This window comes from Zootoca vivipara, chromosome 14, assembly GCF_963506605.1.
Source record: "Zootoca vivipara chromosome 14, rZooViv1.1, whole genome shotgun sequence".
Classification (NCBI taxonomy): domain Eukaryota; kingdom Metazoa; phylum Chordata; class Lepidosauria; order Squamata; family Lacertidae; genus Zootoca; species Zootoca vivipara.
This window is the reverse complement of record NC_083289.1, coordinates 21,684,554-21,706,878: the sequence shown is the minus strand read 5'-3', so window position 1 is coordinate 21,706,878 and position 22,325 is coordinate 21,684,554. Positions and strand designations below refer to the sequence as shown.

The 22,325-nt window shown below is 42.3% G+C and overlaps 2 protein-coding genes across 3 annotated transcripts in view; one reads left to right on the top strand and one right to left on the bottom strand.

The window, feature by feature from the left end:
* The first annotated feature begins 2,436 nt into the window (after positions 1-2,436).
* PGPEP1L (pyroglutamyl-peptidase I like) lies at positions 2,437-4,699 on the top strand. The gene is made up of 4 exons (XM_035131736.1): positions 2,437-2,556; positions 2,859-2,975; positions 3,565-3,794; positions 4,531-4,699. Exons 1-4 carry the CDS (start codon positions 2,437-2,439, stop codon positions 4,697-4,699), a joined length of 636 nt encoding a protein of 211 aa, XP_034987627.1.
* A 676-nt stretch (positions 4,700-5,375) lies between these two features.
* The window catches only part of IGF1R (insulin like growth factor 1 receptor), a 195,289-nt gene continuing 178,339 nt past the window's right edge, over positions 5,376-22,325 (bottom strand). For both annotated transcript variants that reach the window (XM_035131059.2, XM_060282482.1), the window contains exons 18-21: positions 21,899-22,058; positions 20,800-20,929; positions 19,047-19,181; positions 5,376-14,938 (exon numbers count right to left, since the gene is read on the bottom strand). In XM_035131059.2, coding sequence (XP_034986950.1) covers positions 14,572-14,938; positions 19,047-19,181; positions 20,800-20,929; positions 21,899-22,058 — 792 coding nt within the window. In that variant the 3' untranslated portion in view covers positions 5,376-14,571. The remainder of the gene's footprint in view (positions 14,939-19,046; positions 19,182-20,799; positions 20,930-21,898; positions 22,059-22,325) is intronic.

The following is a 22,325-nucleotide window of genomic DNA, read 5'->3' as shown; positions in this document are numbered from 1 at the left end:
GGGGAGTGTTGTCCCCTCCCCCCTGTATCTCCATACATTGGCTACTGCACACGCATCATGAACATTTATATATATAGAGATTATTATTTTTTTGAAATAAGAACATGAGAAGCAGAAGTTACTATTGTTTAAGTTTATTTTTGGGGTTGTCATTTATTTTGGTGGGTATCGGGGGTGATGATGCACCCTGGGACCCAGAGAACTACTTTAAAAATCACAACAGAAGGCACGTTCTGAAGCGCCCGAGCTGTTCGGTTCCATAAAAAACCCAGGAAGTGGTGAGGGGAAGGTAGGGGGTTGTAAATCGGGGGGGGGGGGATTGGCCACTGCAAATACCTGAGGACTTAAACTGGGGAGAGAAAGTGCATGGTTGTTTGTTTGTTTTTAAAGACGCAGAGGCTGGCAATCAGTCATAGTATAAAGCCTGGGTTAAAAGGGCATAGCTGCCAAGTTTTCCCTTTTCTCGCGAGGAAGCCTATTCAGCATAAGGGAAAATCCCTTAAAAAAAGGGATAACTTGGCAGCTATGGTTAAAAGGGGCACGACTGCCCTTACTTAAAATGGCCGCCGTAGCCTTGCATGTGACACAACACCCACTAAATTAAAAAGCAAAAACCCCTCACCATGCCCCCAAGTGCGTGTTAGGGGAAATGATGAACGACTGCCTAATGCTGCCAGGCGTTTATTAATGCAGCCGCCGGGAGAGGCTTTGGGCTTGGGCTTTGGAGGTGGAATGGCCGTTTTGGCAGTCGGCCTACTCAGTTTTCCCTGTCCCAACCCACCCACCCCCACTGCTTTGGCTGACTCAGGGTCCCCCCCCATGGCTATGTGTTTTCCCCCTCCCTTTGTTGTGCCTCATCCCTGTGCCCCCCCCAATTGTGAAAGGCCCTATTCTGTTTGTTTTTCCCTGCTTGGAAATGCTGCGGCCTATTGAAAAAGCTGGGCCTTGTTGCTGCAAAAGGACTGTTTTCAGTTGGTTGTTGTGGAATTTTGTGATGTCATCTGGCAGCGCAGCTGCTGGAGTCTTCAGAGCTTCTGGTGGTGACGTCTAATTTGGGCGCCACTTTTTTGTGTGTTTAATCATTATTTTAGGTGTGAAAGGTGTGGTTTTTTTGGGAAAAAATTATGCCAGATCCCTCCCTGATTGGCATGGAACGTTGTGGCCAACTTTGTTACATTACGGTTCAGCAGTTACAGAGAAAGGCTGTTTCATTAGCATGCACAATGCTTACATTTTTATATATATAGATGCATCTCTGGGTTATTTGTGGGGCATAGGAATTTGTTCACCTCACCAAAAAAAATAGTCCGGCCCCCACAAGGTCTGAGGGACATTGGACCGGCCCTCTGCTGAAAAAGTTTGCTGACCCCTGCTGTAGAAGCATTCAAGTTGTATCTAGTTTACAAATTATTTTCTGTCCTCAGCTTTTTATCAAATAACCTTTCTTCTTGCTTACCATGGACAGCAAACAGTAGCAGCAGCTTTCCAATCTATTCTTTGGCCTCTGTTTCTTGCATGGAAAAGGGGAGGGGGGGAGGTTACATGCGGCCATCTGACCCTGGCCTAACCAGTCACAGAAGAGTGTCTCATTAAACACAAAGAAATTCAAATGTGTGTGAGAAAATAAAATGCTAATTGTAAGCTGGCATGGATCTACTTTTGGAAAAAACAGGCACACAATGCTGCATTCTTATGCAAGATGATGCAAGAGCCTCTCCAAGACCATTCGTGCCACAGGAAAAACACAGCTGGCTGTGTTCTCCTAATGTGTTTACTTCGCCTGCAAGAATTGTTTGCTTGTTTATGTCAAACAGTTTATTGAGCACAGCTAATCAATGTTTCCGCTGACAAGGAAATTGTAACAGTTTACTCAGGAAGCCGACCTTCAAGAACAAGCTTGTCCCATTCACACACCAGTACCAGGGAAATCTTAAGTCTGTGGCTCCTTCTGTGCCACCCTGGATTCTGTGCAATAAATGAAACACTGGGACCTTCCAACTTGCAAAGGAAGATACAGATCCTTCCAAACAAGGACAGGTCCCTGGGAAGTGCCTTAAAAGACACACATTAAATCATCAAAACAGGAAGTAGGTTTTTTTGGGGGGGGGCAGGGCCAACAGAGCTTGGACAAGAGTTTTAGTAGCTAGTACACAGGAAAGACAGATTGTGGAAACATGGAAGATGAAATGGCAGCAGCTTCCCCATAGGGCAAGGTTGGGGAGCCTGTGGCCCTCCATAGGTTTTTGGAATGCAACTCCCATCAGTCCCAGCCAGCAATGACCCTCCAAGACCACCTGGAGGCCCATACATTTGGCCAACAGGGTGGCCAACACCTAGCCACCCCCTTAAATAGGCTGGGGGTGGGCTGCTCATAGCCCCCAAGCCCCTGGCTCTGATTGGCTGAGCGGGCACTGCCCATCCTTACCCAAGGGCCCGATGCAGCTGGAGGTTGGCAGTGCCAGCAGTTTCCTCCCCTGGCTGTGCCAGAAGATGGCGGCCTCCCTGGATCCACTGCAGCTGTGCCATGTGACAACGGCTGCTCACCCGCAGTCCCAGGTGAGCGGGTTTCTCTGTTACGCATTTGGAATTCCTAAACATTGCATCGCTAACTTATACAAGCATGGTTATGTCTACCTTCAAAGGCTGAGAACAGCTCTGCTCTATCAGACAAGGCTCTTACGCATTTAAAAAGGATGATGAATGCATGGTTGCTTAGGCCATCTCCTCCTTCTGCATGCTGATCAGCCATATCTAAGAAATGGGGTTTAGAAGAAGTTGGGCCACAAAGTTCAGCTGTACAGCTTCCTCTGAAACATCAAATATTTTTAACACAACTTAGGTTGTTCACTCCAACACAGGAACTGGCCAGAATTGGTCTTGGAAGTGATGTAGACCTACACATCATGGAACTGCCAGTGGCTTACAAAAAAGCAAGAGAAATTGTCTGTCAAGCATGGGCAACCCTTCAGCCCCAAGTAAGTGAAAATAACTCACACCAGTCCCAGCCAGCATGGCCAACAGGAAGAAGCGATAGGAGTTGTAGTCCAACAACTGGAGGGCCACAGGGTCTCCATTTCTGCCTTCAGGACAATTTTCACCCATATACCTATACCCCCATTAGCAGACATGCAGTGTTCTGCCTTCTTGCCCATAGCCCCCCTCCCCTTTACTCAACTTCCTTCTGATTAATTTACATCTCATCTTTTCAGCAACAGGGCTCAGAAAAACTTTTTCTTCACTGCTGCCCTTCAGGAGTGTTAATTACTTGTGTTTTTCATAGTAATTGTATATCTATCTGATGTCCTTAATGCGTCTGATATCATGCATGCTACTTTGTGAGGGCCTGGCCCTAAAAAGTAGCATACAGAGTTTGAATTAATAAATAAATAGACAAAAAAACAAAAAAACCCACAACTTTCTCCCCAACACAGTGGAAACATACATTTCCAGGGACAAGGTTCTTTATAGCAAGTCTGTATTTCACAGAAGGCCAGGGCACAGATTCCTTATATATTGTATATCATAACTTATTTCCCAACTTCTCTCTTTTGGGGCAACCTACAGGTTATGATTCATATTGGCCTGGTTTCTACTTCTAAAGCAATCATCATTCTGGAGCAGTGTGGGAAGAACAAAGGCTATAAAGAAAAGGATGCTTGTGGATTTTGTCCAGAAAAAGGTTGTTGTGTCTTAGAAGGCCCGGAAAGAATAGACTCTACAATTAATTTGAAGTGTGTCTGGAAAAACGTTCAGGTGGAAGGGATGGATGTAATTTTTTCCAGAGATGCAGGAAGGTAAATTACTTGCCGTATTGAGAAACCATGTCAGTTGTGGGAGACATGATTCAACTAGGAAATATTCCCGAAAGACAAAAACATCAAAATTTGGAAAGATATGAGAAAACAGTATCTTCTGTGTAGACCGGCCAATACTTAATGGAACATGATCTAAACTTTTAGGACCCCAACTTAACCACAAGGTGGATCTGATGCAGCTTTTTCTCAAGTTAGCACCTTGGCCCATGCATGCAGAGAACCTGATTCTTGAAGCTTCTCCATTAGTCTCAAAGTTGGGAGCAAACCTAAATGCACAGGGGTGGGTAACGTGTGGCCCTCCAGATGTTACTGGACTTCCCATTGTCCCCAGCCAGAATGGCCAATGGCCAGGATTGAGAATCTTAGTCCAGCTACATCTGGAGGGCCAAAGGTTCTCCATCCACGATGTAGGGAATCTTTTATTGAATGGTATCTGGCACTTCTGTGCCTTAATGCATCACTGAATTTGGGTTACTGTGATTATAATACTATTTTTATAATGCAAATTTTCTGGTGCTAGATAAACCACAGATGTGCAAATATTCTTGAAATTGTTTGCTGTACTGAGATGCTTTTAAGTAGTTAGCAACCTTACCTCTTCTGATGAGTTGTCTGAAAGCTAGTCCTCAATACCAAGATGGAGTTAACTGTTAAAAGTATATAATTAAGCATACATATTGTGTAGTTTTAAGTATACCTTTCCTCCATGCTGCAGGTACGTTTGTGATTACATCTATTATAACTCTCTTTACTATGGTAATGGAAGAGCAGCGTTTATCCATGTACCTCCCCTATCCCAATGGGTGACAGCAGAACTTATTGGAAGAGCCCTACAGACTGTTATCTTAGAGATCTTAAAGCAATGTAAACAGGGGATAATGTAAACCAAAAAACCTACACACAAAAGTTACAAGGTATGTTCATTTTCATCTTTGTGAAAAATTTAATACCATCAGTCATACCTATAAAAAAATAACCAAAGCAATCCAATGTTCTGTGTGTGCAAACGTATGCCTTCATGATTCAATGTGCACACTGCTTATACTCAGGGATGAAATGAAAAAAAAACCACTTTGGGACAAAGGTGCTGCATGTGTACATGAGAGTATTGTGACCATACTGCAGGGATGTGGAACCTATGGCCCTCCAGATGTTGTTGGGACTGCAACTCCCATCATCCCTCACCATTGGCCAAGCTGGCTTGGGCTGATAGGAGCTGGTTTCTCATTGCACCCGTAACAATACACCATGCACATGTTAAGTGGCTATGGAAAACCATAGAAACATAAAGGAAAGCTGAATCCCCCCCTTGCAAATAAATAAATCTTTCTGTAACTCTGGTTCTGAAGAGGAAAATCTTAAATTTTAAAAGATGCATTACTGCAGATACTTTTGTTAAGAATTATCCAAAAGGTGGACACCCCCCCCCCCAAAGAAACGAAGCTTTAACAGAAATTCATCATCATCATCATTTGGAGAGCATCTCATTAGAAGAGGCTGCATTTTTTAAAAGTATCTTGTATTCCTGAAAAAAAAAAGGCAATACACAGTACGCAAAAATGCATACAGAATTCTTTTTATTTAACTTAATTATGTAGTACTGTAACTACTAGAAAAAAAAGCAGAGTAAGAGAAACTAAAGGAGCCTTAGCTTCAGCCATTCAAAATAGACAAAAGGTTCTTTTTTTCATAATGTAAAGAATCCAGAATATATCGCAACAGGAATAAATTCTTACAACAGAATATACAAAAACATTTTGAATTTTTTTCATCATCTACTGATTCATTTTAATATAAACACAGGAATTTCTTTAGGAATAATTTATACATAGCAAGTCTTTATGTAATAAATTGGCCATGTTATTACTGTTTTATTTTATTTTTTATTATTTTTTTAAAAAAACTTTCTATTTTAAACAAGGTAACTTGGAAAATGTTGTTTGCAAATGCATTCAGTTCCATAGCACTTTCTAGTTTCTGTGTTTTTTTTTCAACTTTTTTGTTCCAGAGGTAGAACAACTCTGGCCAGTCCTTTCTTCTCAAACCTCACTGGTTTAGAAAACAGAAAAAAATAAAATAAAAAAGGCAACAGAACTACCCAGAACCCTTCGGGTAAAGAGGAGAAGGAGCTGTTTTAATTTGGGTACAGAAATTGGATCTTCGGTATTCTTGTTTAAATAATTAGAATAATAAATAGGGACCTTTGATGGTCATTTAAAACAAAGATTTAACGTTGCTAAATATCTACATAAATTGTACAGGCTGCATACAAAGCCACCTTTTCTTTGAATAGAAGTGATAAGGAATCTGTAAACGTAAGTTGTCTTTCTTTCAGTGATAAGTATTGAAAGTGGTTTTTCACCACAATATCATACTATGCAGTCAAATCCTTCAATCAACCTAGGCAACAATAAAGCAGGTACTTAAATAATACAAACAATTCCAATCCCAAACACGTTTACTTGGAGATGCATTTACTCTGAATTTCAGTGTAATTTACTTCCAAAGAAGCGTACTGAGGATTGTAGCTAAAGACTGCGTAGCAGCAACAATGGTTCTGTTTCCTTAACCAATGAGGTTTTATCCCAACCTGCACCCATACAGTATAAGTGAAATGACCAGTTGAAGATGATCCCACCCATCCAGAGGGCTCTGGAAGACCAGGTGACTGAAGATACAGAACATATTCTGGGTTTACTGTGTATTTGGGGTAACAAATGAACCATGATTTAAGAGTTGGTACAGGATCCTTTTTTGGCATATTGTAAAGCTAACTAGTAAAAACCAGTATCCTAAAAAGGAAAGGAAAACAAAAGAAAACCTTAGACATACATCCACACACACACACACACACTGAAAAGTGCCCTTAAATTATTTTAGGCATTTATAAACTACAAACATTTCTATAAAAATCATTCTATGTACTTATAAAATGCAATGAAATATGTAATAAGGGTTTTGTTTTGTAAACCAGAGCTTTGTCAACTGACTACCCGTAATCTACTGGACTTAAGAGCTCTATTGAAAATGCTAATGGATTGCTAGTCAACAGAAAGGATACAAAAGTAAAAGATGACAACCACACACAAGTACACACCCATTCCACATGCACATCTAATGAAAGCCATCTGGAACTTGTGCAACACTTATTTATGGTCAGGTGGCCCAGTCCAGCAATCCCTTCCACTTGCTCTAGTACGTGCATAGAGCACATGCGCTACTCCATTTACTTCAGCAGAGCTGCCTTCCATTAAGGTGAAAAGGGAAGCCAGGTGTGCAGAACTCCATGTGCACATGGAGCTCTGGATGAGGGTAAACTTGTTATCATGGAGCTCTGGATGAGGGTAAACTTGTTATCAGAACCTTTAATGAAGTTCTACATAGTGTACTTTACTCCACAGCAAAGACATTGAGACGGGAATTCAATTATGCACGGACAAATTAATTAGTTGGATGTTGTCATGCTTTGTAAACTAGGCTGAACTTCGGGCCAACTGTGTCTGAAGATGAGTATCTTTGCCCCATACCTGTATTTCACAGTGTCTTGCATATTTTCTGCTTTCAGTTTGGATAGACCTCATTATAGTTCTTTTAAAAAACCTATTAAAAAGAAAAGTTAAGTGCCTCGACTCAGAACCAGTTGGTCTTCCAAACTGAGATGATAGCCAGCGACTTCTAGAATACAACCCCATTGGTTCTGTATCTTCAGCACCCGCGGGGGGGGGGGGGGAAGGGTTCAACCTAAACATAACGATTGAGTCGGCACATATATATGGACATGCTCTCTTGTTATTTCTCTTTGTGCCAACATTTCTTTCTTTCTTTTAATTATGCTTAAAAGAGTGGGGTCGCAGTATATAGAGTTCATTGCTGGGCTATGCAACTATCGCAGCAGCCCCAATAGATCCACTCGTTGTTATCCAGTGATAGAGTACACCATTGAAAAAACAAAATTAAAAGAGCATAACAAGAATGTGTTACCTACTACTGGAATGGAATTTTTTTAAAAAATATATAACTATATAGAACATTATATCAACAACAGGAGTGTCATTCATACAGCCATGGATTGTAGTAAACAACCCGCAGCAGGTTCCCAGAGATCTAAAAAGCAGTTCCATCTCCTGACTAGTCTTAAGGCTGAGCATTTCTTTTATTTTCTGTATCAACAGTAGCATCAGTGTTAAACTGTGAAAGAATCTTAACTTCTCTTCTCTTAAGGAGAAGAGGAGAAATGAACTGGAAATTAGCCCCACCTCATGCTCTGCTTTTGGTGTCTAGTTCTTTTCATAACAAGGTTAACATCTGATTTAATAGTAACCAAGCATGCAACACTTTTGTGTCGATACAAGATTCCTTCCTCTGAAACCAAACCACCTCCTGCACATCACTAAAAGAACTCAGCGACAGACACTTGCACATGAATCACATTTTGGGGGGTGGGTGGGGGTGGGCACTAAATCAAATGGAACTGTCCTGAAATGAAATTCTGGGGCTAATTATGAGATTAGAAGTTAACAAGTCACATGCTGTTCTTTGAAAACTCCAAATGAGAAATTGTTGCTCTTAAAACTTTGCATGTTGCTTCAATACAAACTGGCCTCCATACTGGAGGATTAGAAAGTAAACAAATCCCAACAATTATATTTTTTTAAGTGAGCCAGGAGGACCTGGAAAAAGACAGGTCCATTCACTGAACATCCATCCCAGTAAAGTTGGCATAGTGTACTGAAGATAGAATTATTAAACAGAAGCAGCAAATTGGCTTCTGCAAATTGAAATCCTGCCTCATCAACATTTTAGAATTCTTTGAGAGATTCAAAAACCATGTAGATCAGGATAATCCAATAGATATTATACTGCTCTTGACTTCTAAAAAATATTTTGCCAAAATCCTTCATCAGAGACTCCTGGATCAATTTAGCAGTTATGGAATAAAAGGGCAACTCCTCCTATGGATCACGAAGATTAAAGAACAGGAGGCAGAAAATCAGAATAATGGGGAAATCTCTCAATGGGGGAATATAAACAACAGGATCTGTATTGGGACTAATGCTTTTTAATTTATTAAGGGATAGTGAACACTCATGCTGACCGTAAAAAGCGCCAAAGAAGAACATGGGGAATGAAATTGTGATGCACACTGGACCAAAAAATAATCTTAACACATACACTTTTGATGGGATCTGAACCATCAAGTTGTTTCCAAGAATACATACTGGAGGTTGTGGTGTCTATTAATGTGCACTGGCAATGAAATAAGCCAATTAGGGATTGTTTGGAAATTTATTGAAAATAACATGCAAATAACCTAATCAATTGGTGCAAAGTCACTTGAAATGTTGGGTATGATTCTGCTCACCACATCTCAACAAGTTGGAAAAGGTCTAACCATGGGGTTGGAACATTTTCCCAGAAAGGAAAAACTAAGAAGTTCGGTGCCTTTAAAATTTAGAATATAAAACATTAAGGGGGGCGGGGATGATAAATTTTCTTTTATTAAAAAAAATGCACAAGGAAGAGAAAATGGGTTACAGAAAGTTCTTCTCATTGACACTGGATTTTGGGTCACCCAATGATAGAAGGTTCAGGACACATGAAAGAAAACACAGAACTTGCTGCTACAAGATACAAGGATAGCCACTGGTTTATATGGATTTAAAAAGGAGGCTCCATGGAGGACAAGAGGCCTTAATAATGGCTGATGGCCATGAAAGTTAAATGGAACATCTGGATCCAGATGCAACAACCCTCTTGCAGGAGGATATAAACTAGAAGGGCTGCAGCCTTCATACCTGGCTTGTTGACTGCTTAGAAACATCTAGCTGGCCACTGTGGAAAAATGGACGCTAAGACTGGTTGGATCCTTGGTCTGATCCATCAAGGTTATTCTTATGTTCTCATCAAAATACATAATGGACCTGTTAGTTCAGCTTCCTTTTTTTCCTTCAATGAAGACAATCTGTGTTGGTTAGTCACATCTGGTGACTGAAGGAGCCAAGATCTTCTGTGTTTACTATTAAGAACACGAGTAGATTTTATTTTATTTTACAACGTTAATCCAAACATCTTTAATTCAAGCCCATCAAGATCTAAAATCAGTTCTTCATCCCGTGCAAGACAGCAGTCTTGCTGAAAACCCCAGCCTCATGCCCAATATGAAGCCAACATTAATTCTCTGTTTGACATGCATAAACAACTGTATGGGAAAAGCCAGGTATATTATATGATCTGGGAAACACACATGTACACACGCACACAAATCCCAATACAAAGAACTGTGGAAACCAAAATGGAATTATTAAAAATGTTGTGAGTGCAGAATGCAATGGTAGAGTCGAGGTGGTTTGGTCCAGATGGGCTGACGTATCACATGGGCCCACTTGCTTAGTCACATGACTGCCTTACACTTGAATGCTTCTGAAATGTGTTTTTTAGATGGGCACTACATTGTTAGTGTTCTCTCCTAATATTTCAAAACCACCTACATACAATAAAAAAATAATAATAACTTGGACAGTTTTAAACAAAACCCTCTTAGCCAGCTGAAAGGACTGAGTGAGGATCCCCACGGTTGTGGAGATTTAATATGTGCAAGAGAACAGAGGCCACCACCACTACCACAAAGGGTCACCAAGAAGAAAAGGGCAAAACCAAGGGATTAAGCCAGGGGAAGCCTGGCATACCAGGCGTTCCAGATTCCTCCCCACCTCCCACTCATCCCAAGGCCAAGTGCAGGAACTAGATAGTCATGCTCTCTCAAGGCGACAACCACGGGCCATGTATCTAAGAGGCTCTATAATTCCAAAAATAGTCAACTAACACAATCAGATGCCACAGCAGGAACAACCTCCAGAATCAGGTAAACAGAATATAAAAATCTTACTGATAAGATGAAGCTGTGACAAATCTGACAACGGGATGGTCAGAATCCACACCTATAGCAGAGTTTTGGAGGTGTGGGGAAAGGATTTCAAGATGGTCCATCTGCACAGAATGAAACATGCCTCAGTGCTCCTGTTGAACAGAAGCAGCTCCCACTCTTCTCCACCAAAGTTCCTAAAGTGTACATTGAGTGGGTTCTTGGTTTGAGGACAACACATTTCACTGTCTGTTTTAGTCAAAGAACGGAACCTACTACACTTCATCATTATTATGTAGGTACCACTTTGCTCTAGCAGTCTTTTTTTGTGGGTGCTTGGGGCATCTGAAAGACATGCATCTGCTTGGACTCTTTATCCGTCCACAGCAGAGCAACCATCCAAATTCAGTACACAACTGGTGCATGATAAATGTATTAACAGTTGTCATTTTCTTAAACCCCAGAGAGCCACTAGTTCTCAGCCAGGATGACCTGGGTCTGTTGTGCTTCACTATGCCATTCTTTTCGATGACATGGGCATATTCCAGTGAGGTTCCCCCCCCCCCTGCCCATTCATTTCAACAACAGGTTTTAAGAGCAGCTATTGAGTTCAGCTCAAATGACTTCTGACAATGATTTTCAACTCTCAACACAGCATCAAGTGAAAGCATAAACGGTGTTTTTTAAACCAGCAGCTACAAATGTTTTTAGGTGACCTTTTTGATTTGGTAGTGACCTCTCCTCTCCAAAACCTGGAGGATGTGGTTTGTACAATGAATGAGGTTACCGGTATATCAACAGTATACTGTTGGCTGCTGAGAGATGTATATTTATATATATTTATATATATATATATATATATACACACACAAAAAATAAGAGTGAGGTAGATAAATGTTTGAAAAAATAAGAAAAATAAAATAAAAAACTGTCCCCTTGTCATAACTCAAAAACCCTTATCTCAGTATTTAAAATTTATTATGGGGCGTCTCTACAGTGATTTAAACTGATAGCACAAAAATAAATAAAAAAATCCTACATAGAATACCTTTTTTTCTTTTTCTTTTCTTTTTATAAAGGGGGGGGGGTATAGCTAACTATGGGATAGGTGAAAAAGAAAATAATGGGACTGAAGCTACACAAATGAGGGAGGGGAAGCACTACAAACATATCATTATCTCCAGTCACATCTAGCAATTATATTTTAATTCTTTGTTCTCAGTCAAACACCCCCTCCCTCCCAAAATGAAATATTTCAACATTTCCATCCCAGAACAACCCTTCTTTTTTTGCTGTCAGACTTTGGTTGGATCAGTGCTAATACAGAACTTCCATGCAGTTAAGTACAGGTGAATTAACGAGTGTTAAGGCACCTTGATTTTGCAAACTGCAGGCTCCTTGTTCCTCTACATATGCAACTCAGCTAACAGATTGCTCCTCGCTTTGTTTGGGGAGTTTGGTCTGAACTTATGCAGATATTCATAGCTGCTGCAAGGGAACCACTGGCTCACATATAAACAGTGGCCCCCAAATGCTCAAGACCTCTTGCGGCTTGCCTCCATTTTTAACCACCCACCATTTTCTGCAAGCTGGAACTATCAGCAACCCTTGTTTTTTCGCCACCAGAGCTTACTTTTTAAAAAAAGAAAAGAAAGAAAAACAAACGCAGAGGTTTCGTGACCTTGTACAAAGTTGCCCACGCTGAGAACTGAAAGAGACGTGCTGTTCGTAGGATGAAAGGGTTAAAAACCAATCAATCTGTTGTTTTCTTAAATGACCCCCAAACCTGGTATTGGCAGCTCAACAGCTGTTGCACCCAACATTTAAAATACATATGCATGTACTTCTTTATGTGTGTGGTTGTTTGAGAGAGACAACCAAAAACAAAACAAAGGCAAAAGGAAAATGGGGGCGAGGCTATCAATACACCAATATGAATATGAACACTGAATAAGAATGTACTAAATAGTTAACTTGTTTTCCTGACCTGAGCTTGCATCATACCTTGCACTGTAACAGACATGGGTGCTGTATTATGGGCAAAGGGCGAGGAAAAGGAGGAGACGGTTAAAAAAAGGGAGAGGAGGATACATATTTAGGCAGGACGCAGAAGTCACGCTACCAGAAATATATCTCCCCCCACTCAGGCCCGCCCAAACAGCCTATAGATACTGTTAAACTAACTAACAGAAAAGGGGTGGGGAAACAGAGAGATTTGAGAGAGAGGAAGACAGGGGGGAGGAAACAGAAACGTATTTATAAAAGGCATTAACAGTTGATGGCAAATCATGTTTCAGGTATCACGTCCTGGGAAAGTGGGGGGGGGGGGGTTGGCGAAAAAGAGAAGTTACACATTATAGTACAAAGCATTTAGAAACTTTTTTGGGAATGGGGAGGGAGGGGGTGGCAAGAGGAAAAAAAGGGGGTAGACCTGAAGATTTCTCATAGATTAAATCCACAAAGATAAAGAACAAAAAAAATAGCAGCTTTTTTTTTCTGTACAGACATATAGATGAGCATCTGAACTGTAAAAAAGTTATAAAAGTGACACCAAAAGACAATGTGTATGCAAATGATCCATGGTCTAACATAGAACTGCAAGACCCTTTGAAGTCTTAATAACAGAGAGAAAAAAGGTCAACAGTGTTGGATGCTTGAATCCGTTTAATTGGCTATTCTTCTCCATTTTGTGTGTGTGTGTTTCTCTTAAGTATTTTCTCGCAAGCCTGCCACGGAACAGCAGGAACAACTCATGGAAATTCCTTCTTTTTTACTGTCTATTTCCTTTTCGTAGTGCTGTTGAATTTTTACACAAAATTCATCTCCGCCCCACCCCCCCCCCCCGATTTGGCTAACCAGTGCCAGTTTTGTCCAGAATTCATATAAGGGGAGGTAATTTATTTCACCTCTACCCTCTCCTTTAGGTTCTCAACTGCGTTTTAAAAAATCATTTTTTTTGTCCAGTAAAAAAAAAATCAAATCTAGACAATCTGATCTTTTTTCTTTTTTCTTTAAATAATGCCAGTGTATGATTGGAGTGTATTGGTCTGCGTTTCATTTTAAGGGAACATGTGATTATTTTGCCCCCTCGATGCCTACCCAAAAACAAACACCCCTAAAATAAAGTTCATTTTGTGGGGTTTTTTTTGGCAAAATTTGGCAGCATTGAAAACAGTTTACAACCTTGGACAAATAATGGCCTTTCTTTTTATCTCTAAGGTGATCCTAAAAAGATTAAGGAATAATATAAAAAAATCCAGTCCTTCCCCCTGCCCTTCTTGAACTCCTGCTTTGCTTTTGTAACAATCTAAAGTGTTAAGCAGGTGCTTGCGAGGGGGAACAGAGAGAGACAGAGAGAGAGAGAGAAGGAGGGAGGGAGGAACAGGGGGAAGAGAGAGAGAGAGTGCTTCTGCTGGCCTGCCATTTTTCTCTTGATGTGATTCTTTAAAAAAGGAAGAAAAGTGCCGTACAGTTGAACTTCACGCAGATATGTTTCCCATTATGAAGCAGAAAGGAAGGAAAGGGGGATACACACATCAGATTCTCAAGTTTTCATTTGCTATTGTTACTGTCAAAGAGTTTTAGAAGGCTGAGTGTGTGCCCCACATTCAGAGTTTTGTTTTTTGCTTTGAAACAATCTTCTGCTTGCATATTGAAAAGAAAAAAGAAAAAAAATAGAGAAATGCTATTTCAACTTTTAAACTGAAGAGAGGATTCTCCTGTGTGCAGCTATGACAGTTCTGAAGATCCACTGAGGTACAGTAGGCTTTTGAATATATTGTTATTTTTCTTGCTTGCTTTGCTTGCTCTCTCTCGCCCACCCCTCTCCCGATGCTTGTGCAGATGCACGATTTCGCAACAACAACAAAACAAAAAAAACCTGGTTCTGAAAGGTCAGCAGGCCGAAGACTGAGGCAAAGGCAAGGCTCGCTCATTCTTGCGCCCCCCGTTCATGTGCGCGTACGGCTGCCTCTCCTCAAAGCTGGCCCGCAGGACCACCACGCCGGGGCCGTTCTCAGCTTTATGTCCTGAGTGTTTGTCAGAAGGTTGGAGGGTCGAGGAAGGATCCAAAGGAATGCTCTCCATGTTCTCTGTCTCTAAATCAAGCTCCTCCGTGTCGGGCGGCTTGTTCTCGTCGCTGTAGAAGAAGGAGACCTCTTTGAAGGCTGGGTCCAGTTCATCCTTTATGCTCCCGATGATCTCCAGGAAGGAGGGTCTCATCTTGGGATTGTACTGCCAGCACATGCGCATCAGCTCAAAACTGGAAAGAGAAGAGAGAAAAACACACAGGCGTGAAACCACCAATCTAGTTTTGCAGCGCTGAGTATTTATAAATGTGTCTCTATGCCGCCACATTGCAAAGTATTGGGGCAGTTTTCAAGGTGAAACTAGAAAACACCATTTAAAAGAATACAGTCGTACCTTGGTTGTCGAACGCCTTGGTACTCGTATGTTTTGGCTCCCGAATGCCGCAAACCCGGAAGTGAGTGTTCCGGTTTGTGAATGTTCTTTGGAAGCTGAATGTCCGACGCGGCTTCCGATTGAGTGCAGGAAGCTCCTGCAGCCAATTGGAATCTGCGCCCTGGTTTTTGAATGTTTTCGGAAGACGAACGGACTTCCGGAGCGGATTCCGTTCGAGAACCAAGGTACGTCTGTACAAACAAAAATATAAATTACCAGTAAGGTGACTGGTTAATAAATAACTAAACAGCTGCAAAGGCCTATCTACATAAAAATGTCTTCAACAGAAAGACAAAATGGAAGATGCCTATGCCAAATCTCTGCCGGATGTTTTCCACAGCGTAGGACCAACTGACTGACCACCGATACTAAATGACCAACTTTAGTTTCGCCGTATCAGCACCATGCATTTAAACACTATTATGCCACTTTAGACTCATGGCTCCCCCCCACCCCCAAAGGAATGCTGGAAAACAGTAGATTCTTAAGGGTGCTCAGAATTGTTAGGAGGTCCTTATTCTTGTGCCTGGAAAAATGTGTTAGTGGTACAACTGTGTGGCGTCATAAAAAAAGGCATCATAAATTCTAGCCTGGTAATAGATCATGGGTGTTCCCAATAATTTTTTGGGAGGGTGGTGGTGGTGGTGGGGCAATATGACGGGAAGCAGGCCAATTTCTCACAAAATGTAAGAATAGTGCCTGTACATTTGGTCACATACTACAAATGCCACAAACTTACTTTTTTTAAAAAAAGGAAAGCTGAAAATCTGGGATAACGGTTCATTTGAGCAGGGCAGACACTCCCCCCCCCCGTTACCTACCCCCAGCAGACGCACAGGACAAGGGGGTGAAATGTTATCTCCCCACCCTCTTAAAGTAAGCCCTATGTTTGACTAGCTTCCCTCCTCTTGAAAAGCAGGCAGCCTGTAAGAACAGCTGCCACCCCCTCCTCACCTCCCCCCACCCCCTCACAACCAAGGAGAAAGAGTGTGACAAAAATATCCGAGATCCATTTCTGTTACTTCATCGCTGTTCCTCCCCAGCTGACGAAGCTCTGTCTCCGGGGAGGGGGGGGGGGGAGAACGGACTGGCACACCAGCTGGAGCCAAGAGCATGGGACACTGGGCTGGCTTCCTGCCCTGTGGCCTTTGGGCATTGCTGAGGAGATACCACAACCAGTGGAACGGGAGACACGTGACAATCAGCGCCAGCAAGCACACATCACACTTCCTTTAAGCCAGTGCCAGTGCTTCCCATAATAGGAAGTTTTTTGCTACTTGCACCGAGTGGTTAAGGAGGCCTTGTTTATACTGTCTTGGAAACAAGATGCACTTCCCAAGATGGAGGAAGAATCTGTAAGTGGATGGAACTGGGAGGGAGGGGAGAAAACCAATATGCTAATAACAGCATCTTCTTTGCTGGATTCCGAATGGAAGTCCATGTCTGAGGCTGGATTAATATGTAGTTGCAGTTGTGTGGCTGGAAATGAAAAGCAACAACCACCCCGTATTGGTCCGTCTTGGTCCCCCCGTTTAAGCTGGCAATGATTCATTATAGGTACAGTATTTTTACACTTGAAGAAGGCTCCCAGAGCAGCTTAGATATGAGCAATCGGGGAGAGATAGAAAAGGGAGGGAGGGAGGAAATCTCTGCTTGGAGGCTTGCAATATAAAAGGCACCATACAAAAGGAACAGGTGATGGGGAGAGAAGAGGGCAAGAAGAAAATTCAGGTACCCTTAAGTTAATAGTTTTTACACTGAGCAGTTAGAATGAAAACAGTTCAGGGAGAGGAAGAGCCAAATGGAGCTGGTCCTTCAGTAGAGCAAGAGGACAGGTCCTGGCGATGGATTGTTTCCTGTCCCCTTTGGACCAACAGCAGGTATGTATGATGCTGGTTGGGACAACACTCCAAATGACGGCGGCAGAGCAACATGATATACAAGCCAAATGTGGAGTAGTGGTTAGAGTGCCAGAGTAGGACCTGAGAGACCAGAGTTCAAATCCCAACTCTGCCATAAAGCATCATCAACATCATCATCATTTATTTATATGCCACCCATCTGATTGGATTGCCCCAGCCACTATGGGCAGCTCCCAACAAAAAAAATAGCAAAAGCACAATACAACATCACACACTACATACAGAAATCTAAAACAGTATGTTCTTATTCACAATATATTTCAAAATAGTCCAAAATACTCCTTGAACTCTGGTATTGCCTCTTGCTTGTCTGGATGGTGCATAGACACACGTGTGTGTGTGTGTGTGTGTGTGTGTGTGTGTGTGTGTGTGTGTGTAGAAACCAGCCTACAGTACAAAAGCAAAGTTCCCATTCATTGCTCCATCTTTCACTGATGTGTGGCCCTCAAAAGGATGTTAAGAAGGTATTGTGGCCCTCACAGTTGAAAAGGGTTCCTCAAGCCTGCCCAGGGCAAGACCTTGAACTGGACTTGGTAGTTCAGTAGCAGCCATTGGATCAAATCTTAGTAACCATATTGAGGGCTGGAATTCAAAGCTCTGCGTTTGTCTGCTGCTTTCCAAAACTGAGTCATTTACCCCATGAAGGATCAGAAAAATGAATTATGTAAAGTCTGACCATCAGTTAAAGCCAATTCAAGCGGGGGGAGGAAGAGTTATTGATTCCATAAAACATGTCAATTGGTACCTATTAGCAGCTTAACGTTTAACTCTATACAAAACTTCATTCCAATCCTCAACTTTAACCAGTGACTAATATAGCTTGGAAATGCCCGAAGGAAACAAAAATATGTGAAATATTTCTCTAAACATTATTTCAGTCTCAATGTTGGGGGGGGGAGGGTCATCAGAGCTTTTAAAACAAAACAAAACAAAACACCCTATTATTCTCATCCGTCGTCATCCCCGCCAAAGGAAATGAAAATGGGAAAACATTTCTTTTCCTCTACAGAACTCCAAAGCGCGCACACACACGCTACCCTTCCCCTCGCCCGCCTTGTTGAGCTATTCCCACAATGTCAAGCATAATTTCAAAGCCGTTTGAGCCTGCTGGAGATTCCCATCCTGGAAGGGAAAGAATGCAAGGTGGGGGAAATCCACTTCCATGGCAACCTCCAACAGGCTCTTCCTCTTGCCCAACCCGAGCGAACGAGCAAGCAGCAAAACAACACTGGATTGTCACCGGACACCATCCCGAGTTCGCTGGCCAAATAAGCTCTTTCCCCAAGAATCTGAAGCAGCTGGGGCCCCCTAAGCTATTGCATCCCTTGTGTGGGCCTCCGACAAAATCGCAAACAGCAAGGCGCAGCATTTCTTTTCCAGAGAGCCAGTTCACAGAGAAGCGAACCATGCTTGAAACCAGCTTGTGTAAAAGCTGGGGATTGAGACGAAACAGCCTAAAGCTGGCTAACCATTGCAGCTGCTTCCGGTGGGAGGAAAACCTTCCGAAAGAAACATGAGTGCTGTGAATATTCCTGACTTGAAAGAATCATGGGCTCATAGGAAGCTGAAATGGAGTCAGACCACTTGCCCATTTAGCTCAGTACTGTATACACTGACTTGCAACAGCTCTATGGGGTTTTAGGCCAGTATGTCTCCCTGCTCTAGCTGGAGATTAAACTCAGGACCTTCTGCATGCAAAGCTCTACTGCTGAGCTATGGCCCTTCCCAACTGGAGTTACGGTCAATGAAATACATGCAATACATTGTGTAGGACAGAGGTTTGGCATTGCCTGCGTAAGAATTCCTAGCTCTGGCTTCATTGACAGCAATTCTTAATGGGAAACAGCGTAAATGGGAAAGTGACCTCAGTTCCATATCCCCCACCACCCCTTCAGCCTGCCTTGATGACCCGGACAGCTTGCTAGCATCAGAGTCAAGGCAGTCAGGTGAGAAGAGAAAGGCAGATAAAGATGGGACGATACGTACAGCATATCAGGACAGTTGTCTGGCTTCTCCAAAAGGCCGCCCTCCATCACGAAGCGAAGAACTTGCTCGTTGGACATGCCTTGGTAAGGCTGCTCTGCTAACGTGGCTATCTCCCACAAGACGACACCAAAAGACCTACAAGAAAAGCCTAAAAGTTAGGTAGCATTCTAGCAAATGGAAGTTTAAACGGAATTGGCTACTTTTGTGCACTGAGCTTATGTGAGCATCAGAGAGGGGATTGGGTATTTTGCTCACATCATCATCAACTAAGTAAGTAACCTCCTTCTCTACCCCAGACTTGCAAATGAAGGACAATATCTCACCTCAACAAAGGGGGTCAAGAGCAGAGAAATTCCAGAGGTATGGGAATCGGGCCTAACTGAGGAGGAAATGGTGCAGGGCTTGAAAAAGCCACATACGTGATTGTCCCTCATAATGAAAGGCTGCTCTGAGGTATGGAGATGAAAAGATCAAAAGGATTCCCGCTTTATTATGGGGGCAAACAGCAAGCCATGTGTTCAATGATGGCCCAACATCACATTGGCATTCTTCGAGGTACGAGGCTACCTTTTATGGCTTGGAATATACAGATGATAAAGCAATATTATGTCGTGGCTTCTTGATGACTGCGCCTACACCAAAGCCACCACTCAGGAAACCATCCACAAGTTATGGGGCACACGCCTTTTCTGATCTGGTAATAAATCTCTCGTGTTGGAAAAAGAAACGAATGCAACTGCTTTTAGGAAAGTGGCTGTTTGGGTTAGTTGCTTTGAGTGTTTTGCCGGTTTTACACATGCACCTCCCTGAAGTGTAAATTATGTCATGATTTAAAAGTAAAAACCCAGTGTTGATCAGCAGAAAATATCTGCAAAATAGGAAGCTAGGTTTATGCCAAAGCCACAGGGATTTTGTATCGCAAGTAACACTTTATGCTCCAAATAATGCAGATGCTGGAATCCATCCTAATAGAAACTTGCCTGGTTCTAACTAAAATCTCAATACCCTAGGATCTGGATTCAAATCATGCACACCCCTCCCTGCAACACTATTTCTGGCTTGGATGATAGTGTGCTTATTTTACTTCGTCAGTGGAATCTGAAATAAAAGCTATGTAAGCCCAGCTCTGAAATTAGCTTTTCCAGAAGACAGGGCTACAAAGGGAGCAACGGGTTCTCCCTTCCCAAGAATTCTGCAATGGGAAGCCAAGTGGTTTCCAAAATACACTTGTCTATGTAAGAAGCATGACTGCCAAAGCGTGGAGTTTCAAAATGTTTCTCTGGGGCTGTGGGAAAAACGGCATAGGCACAAAATGACACATCTTTACAGCTTTAAGTCTGTCATGTCAAAGAATTTAATCCCAAGCAGATATATATATATATATTTCCTGGTGTTTTCTTGCAATGTCTCTAGTTCTCCTCTCTAATTCTTTTGCAGCAGCTGCTAAGTAGCCCTGCATGTATATTACAGGACCGAACCAGCCTTCAAGCCATATAGGTATTTGTTTAAACATGTTTAAAACTGGGGGTTTGGCATGACAGAAGTTCCAAAATAGAGGAAGTAGCACCCTTGAGACTACATTACACAGGGGTTGCAGCAAGGAGTCTACAAATAGGATAGATAGATAATCCTACAAATAGGATAGGAAAAACCAGAGTTGTCCAAAAGCTTGATGTGTTTTCTCCATGCCATAATCAAGTTGCAGGGGTTCTGGGAATGTTGCAAAAACAACCCCAGACACATTCATTATTACCAGACGTCCGAGTTTGTCGTGAACACGCCGTCCTTTAGTGATTCTGGGGACATCCAGCGGACGGGCAGCAGTCCCTTCCCACCTTTGCGATAGTAATCGGTCTCATAGATATCTCTCGTCATGCCAAAATCTACATGGTACACAACAGGACACATGTTAAAATAATAATCATAATGCTAAAAATAAAACAAAAGTACCACATTGCCATAAAAGCCGCTGAATAACCTTATGAACTACCTCTAAACAATTCAAGCTGCCAACAGCTGACACCTGGGATAGAGTCAGAACATTGGGTCTTTCTAGCTTAACACTGGCTACACTGACTGGCAGCAGCTCTCCAGGGTTTCAGGAAGCGGGGGTTCCCAGCCCTTCCTGGCGATGCATGCAATGTAACTCACAGAGGTTACTGGAAGAATAAAATGAGAGTGGAGAAATCCATGTGGCACATTGCCTTGACCTGCTTAGAGGAAAGGCAATACAGTATATACAAATCTTACTTGCCCAGTGAATTGAACAGATTGGTCGCTGTTGTGGCTCCCCGGAGGTTTCTATTTGTGCTTCCTTGCATTCACAGGATGCACCACACTTACCCTTTTCATCTGCAGCCATAAGGAGGGAGGAGGAGCCAAAATTCTACCTTGCTGTAAACTGGACATTTTATTCCACCAGCCTCTAGTGATCTCACAAAGCTCTGCCTACTCCACAGCCCAAATAAATGGCCAGAAACTTGCTTTTGCTCATTTTATTCTTAAAAAGTTAAAAGCCAAGACATTCAGGGTGCTTGACTCTCCACTAGACGTAGACTTGCCCAGTGTTGTTCTCAAGACAGCTCTAAACAGAAGTAGCTGCTGAAAATGCATTTTGAGGACCCATCCTATTCTTGCAAACATAGTATGCTTTAACTGATTTTAATTCTGAATTTTAAATTGTTGTAACCAGCCCTGGGACCTGCTGGTGAAGGATGGCGAATAAATTTAATGATAACAAGCCGCAGGAAAATCCTTTTGCAGACCTGTGGCTTCCAAATGCCCTGCCTAGAACTAAGATCCTTCTTTCCTTTGCATTTCACCTTTGGACTGAAAATAAAAGGGGGGAATACCTCCAATTTTCACAGTAAAGTCCTCAGCCACCATACAGTTCCTTGCAGCGAGATCTCTGTGGACAAACTTGTTGGCATTGAGATAAGCCATGCCATCCGCAATCTCGCCTGCCATTTGAATCATCTTCTTTAGGGCTGGAGGAATATGAGCTGGGTTATTCTGAACAAAAAAAGAAGAGAAAGACAACTGTTAACATCAGTTTAAGAAGCTGTTGCTTGCTTCCTTCCTTGCTAAATTTTCAATGGTTTGGCTAGGATCTGTTCAGATTCATTTATTTGCATCTAGCAATCAATCCATTCCAAAAGAAAGGTTAAACACAGGTGGCAAACCCAGGCCTCCCTACTTGGCCTGTCAAGCCATTTCTTTGAAACCATGGCCAACTGCCCTATGGCTGATGTCACATGTGACGTCAGCATAGCTGCCAAG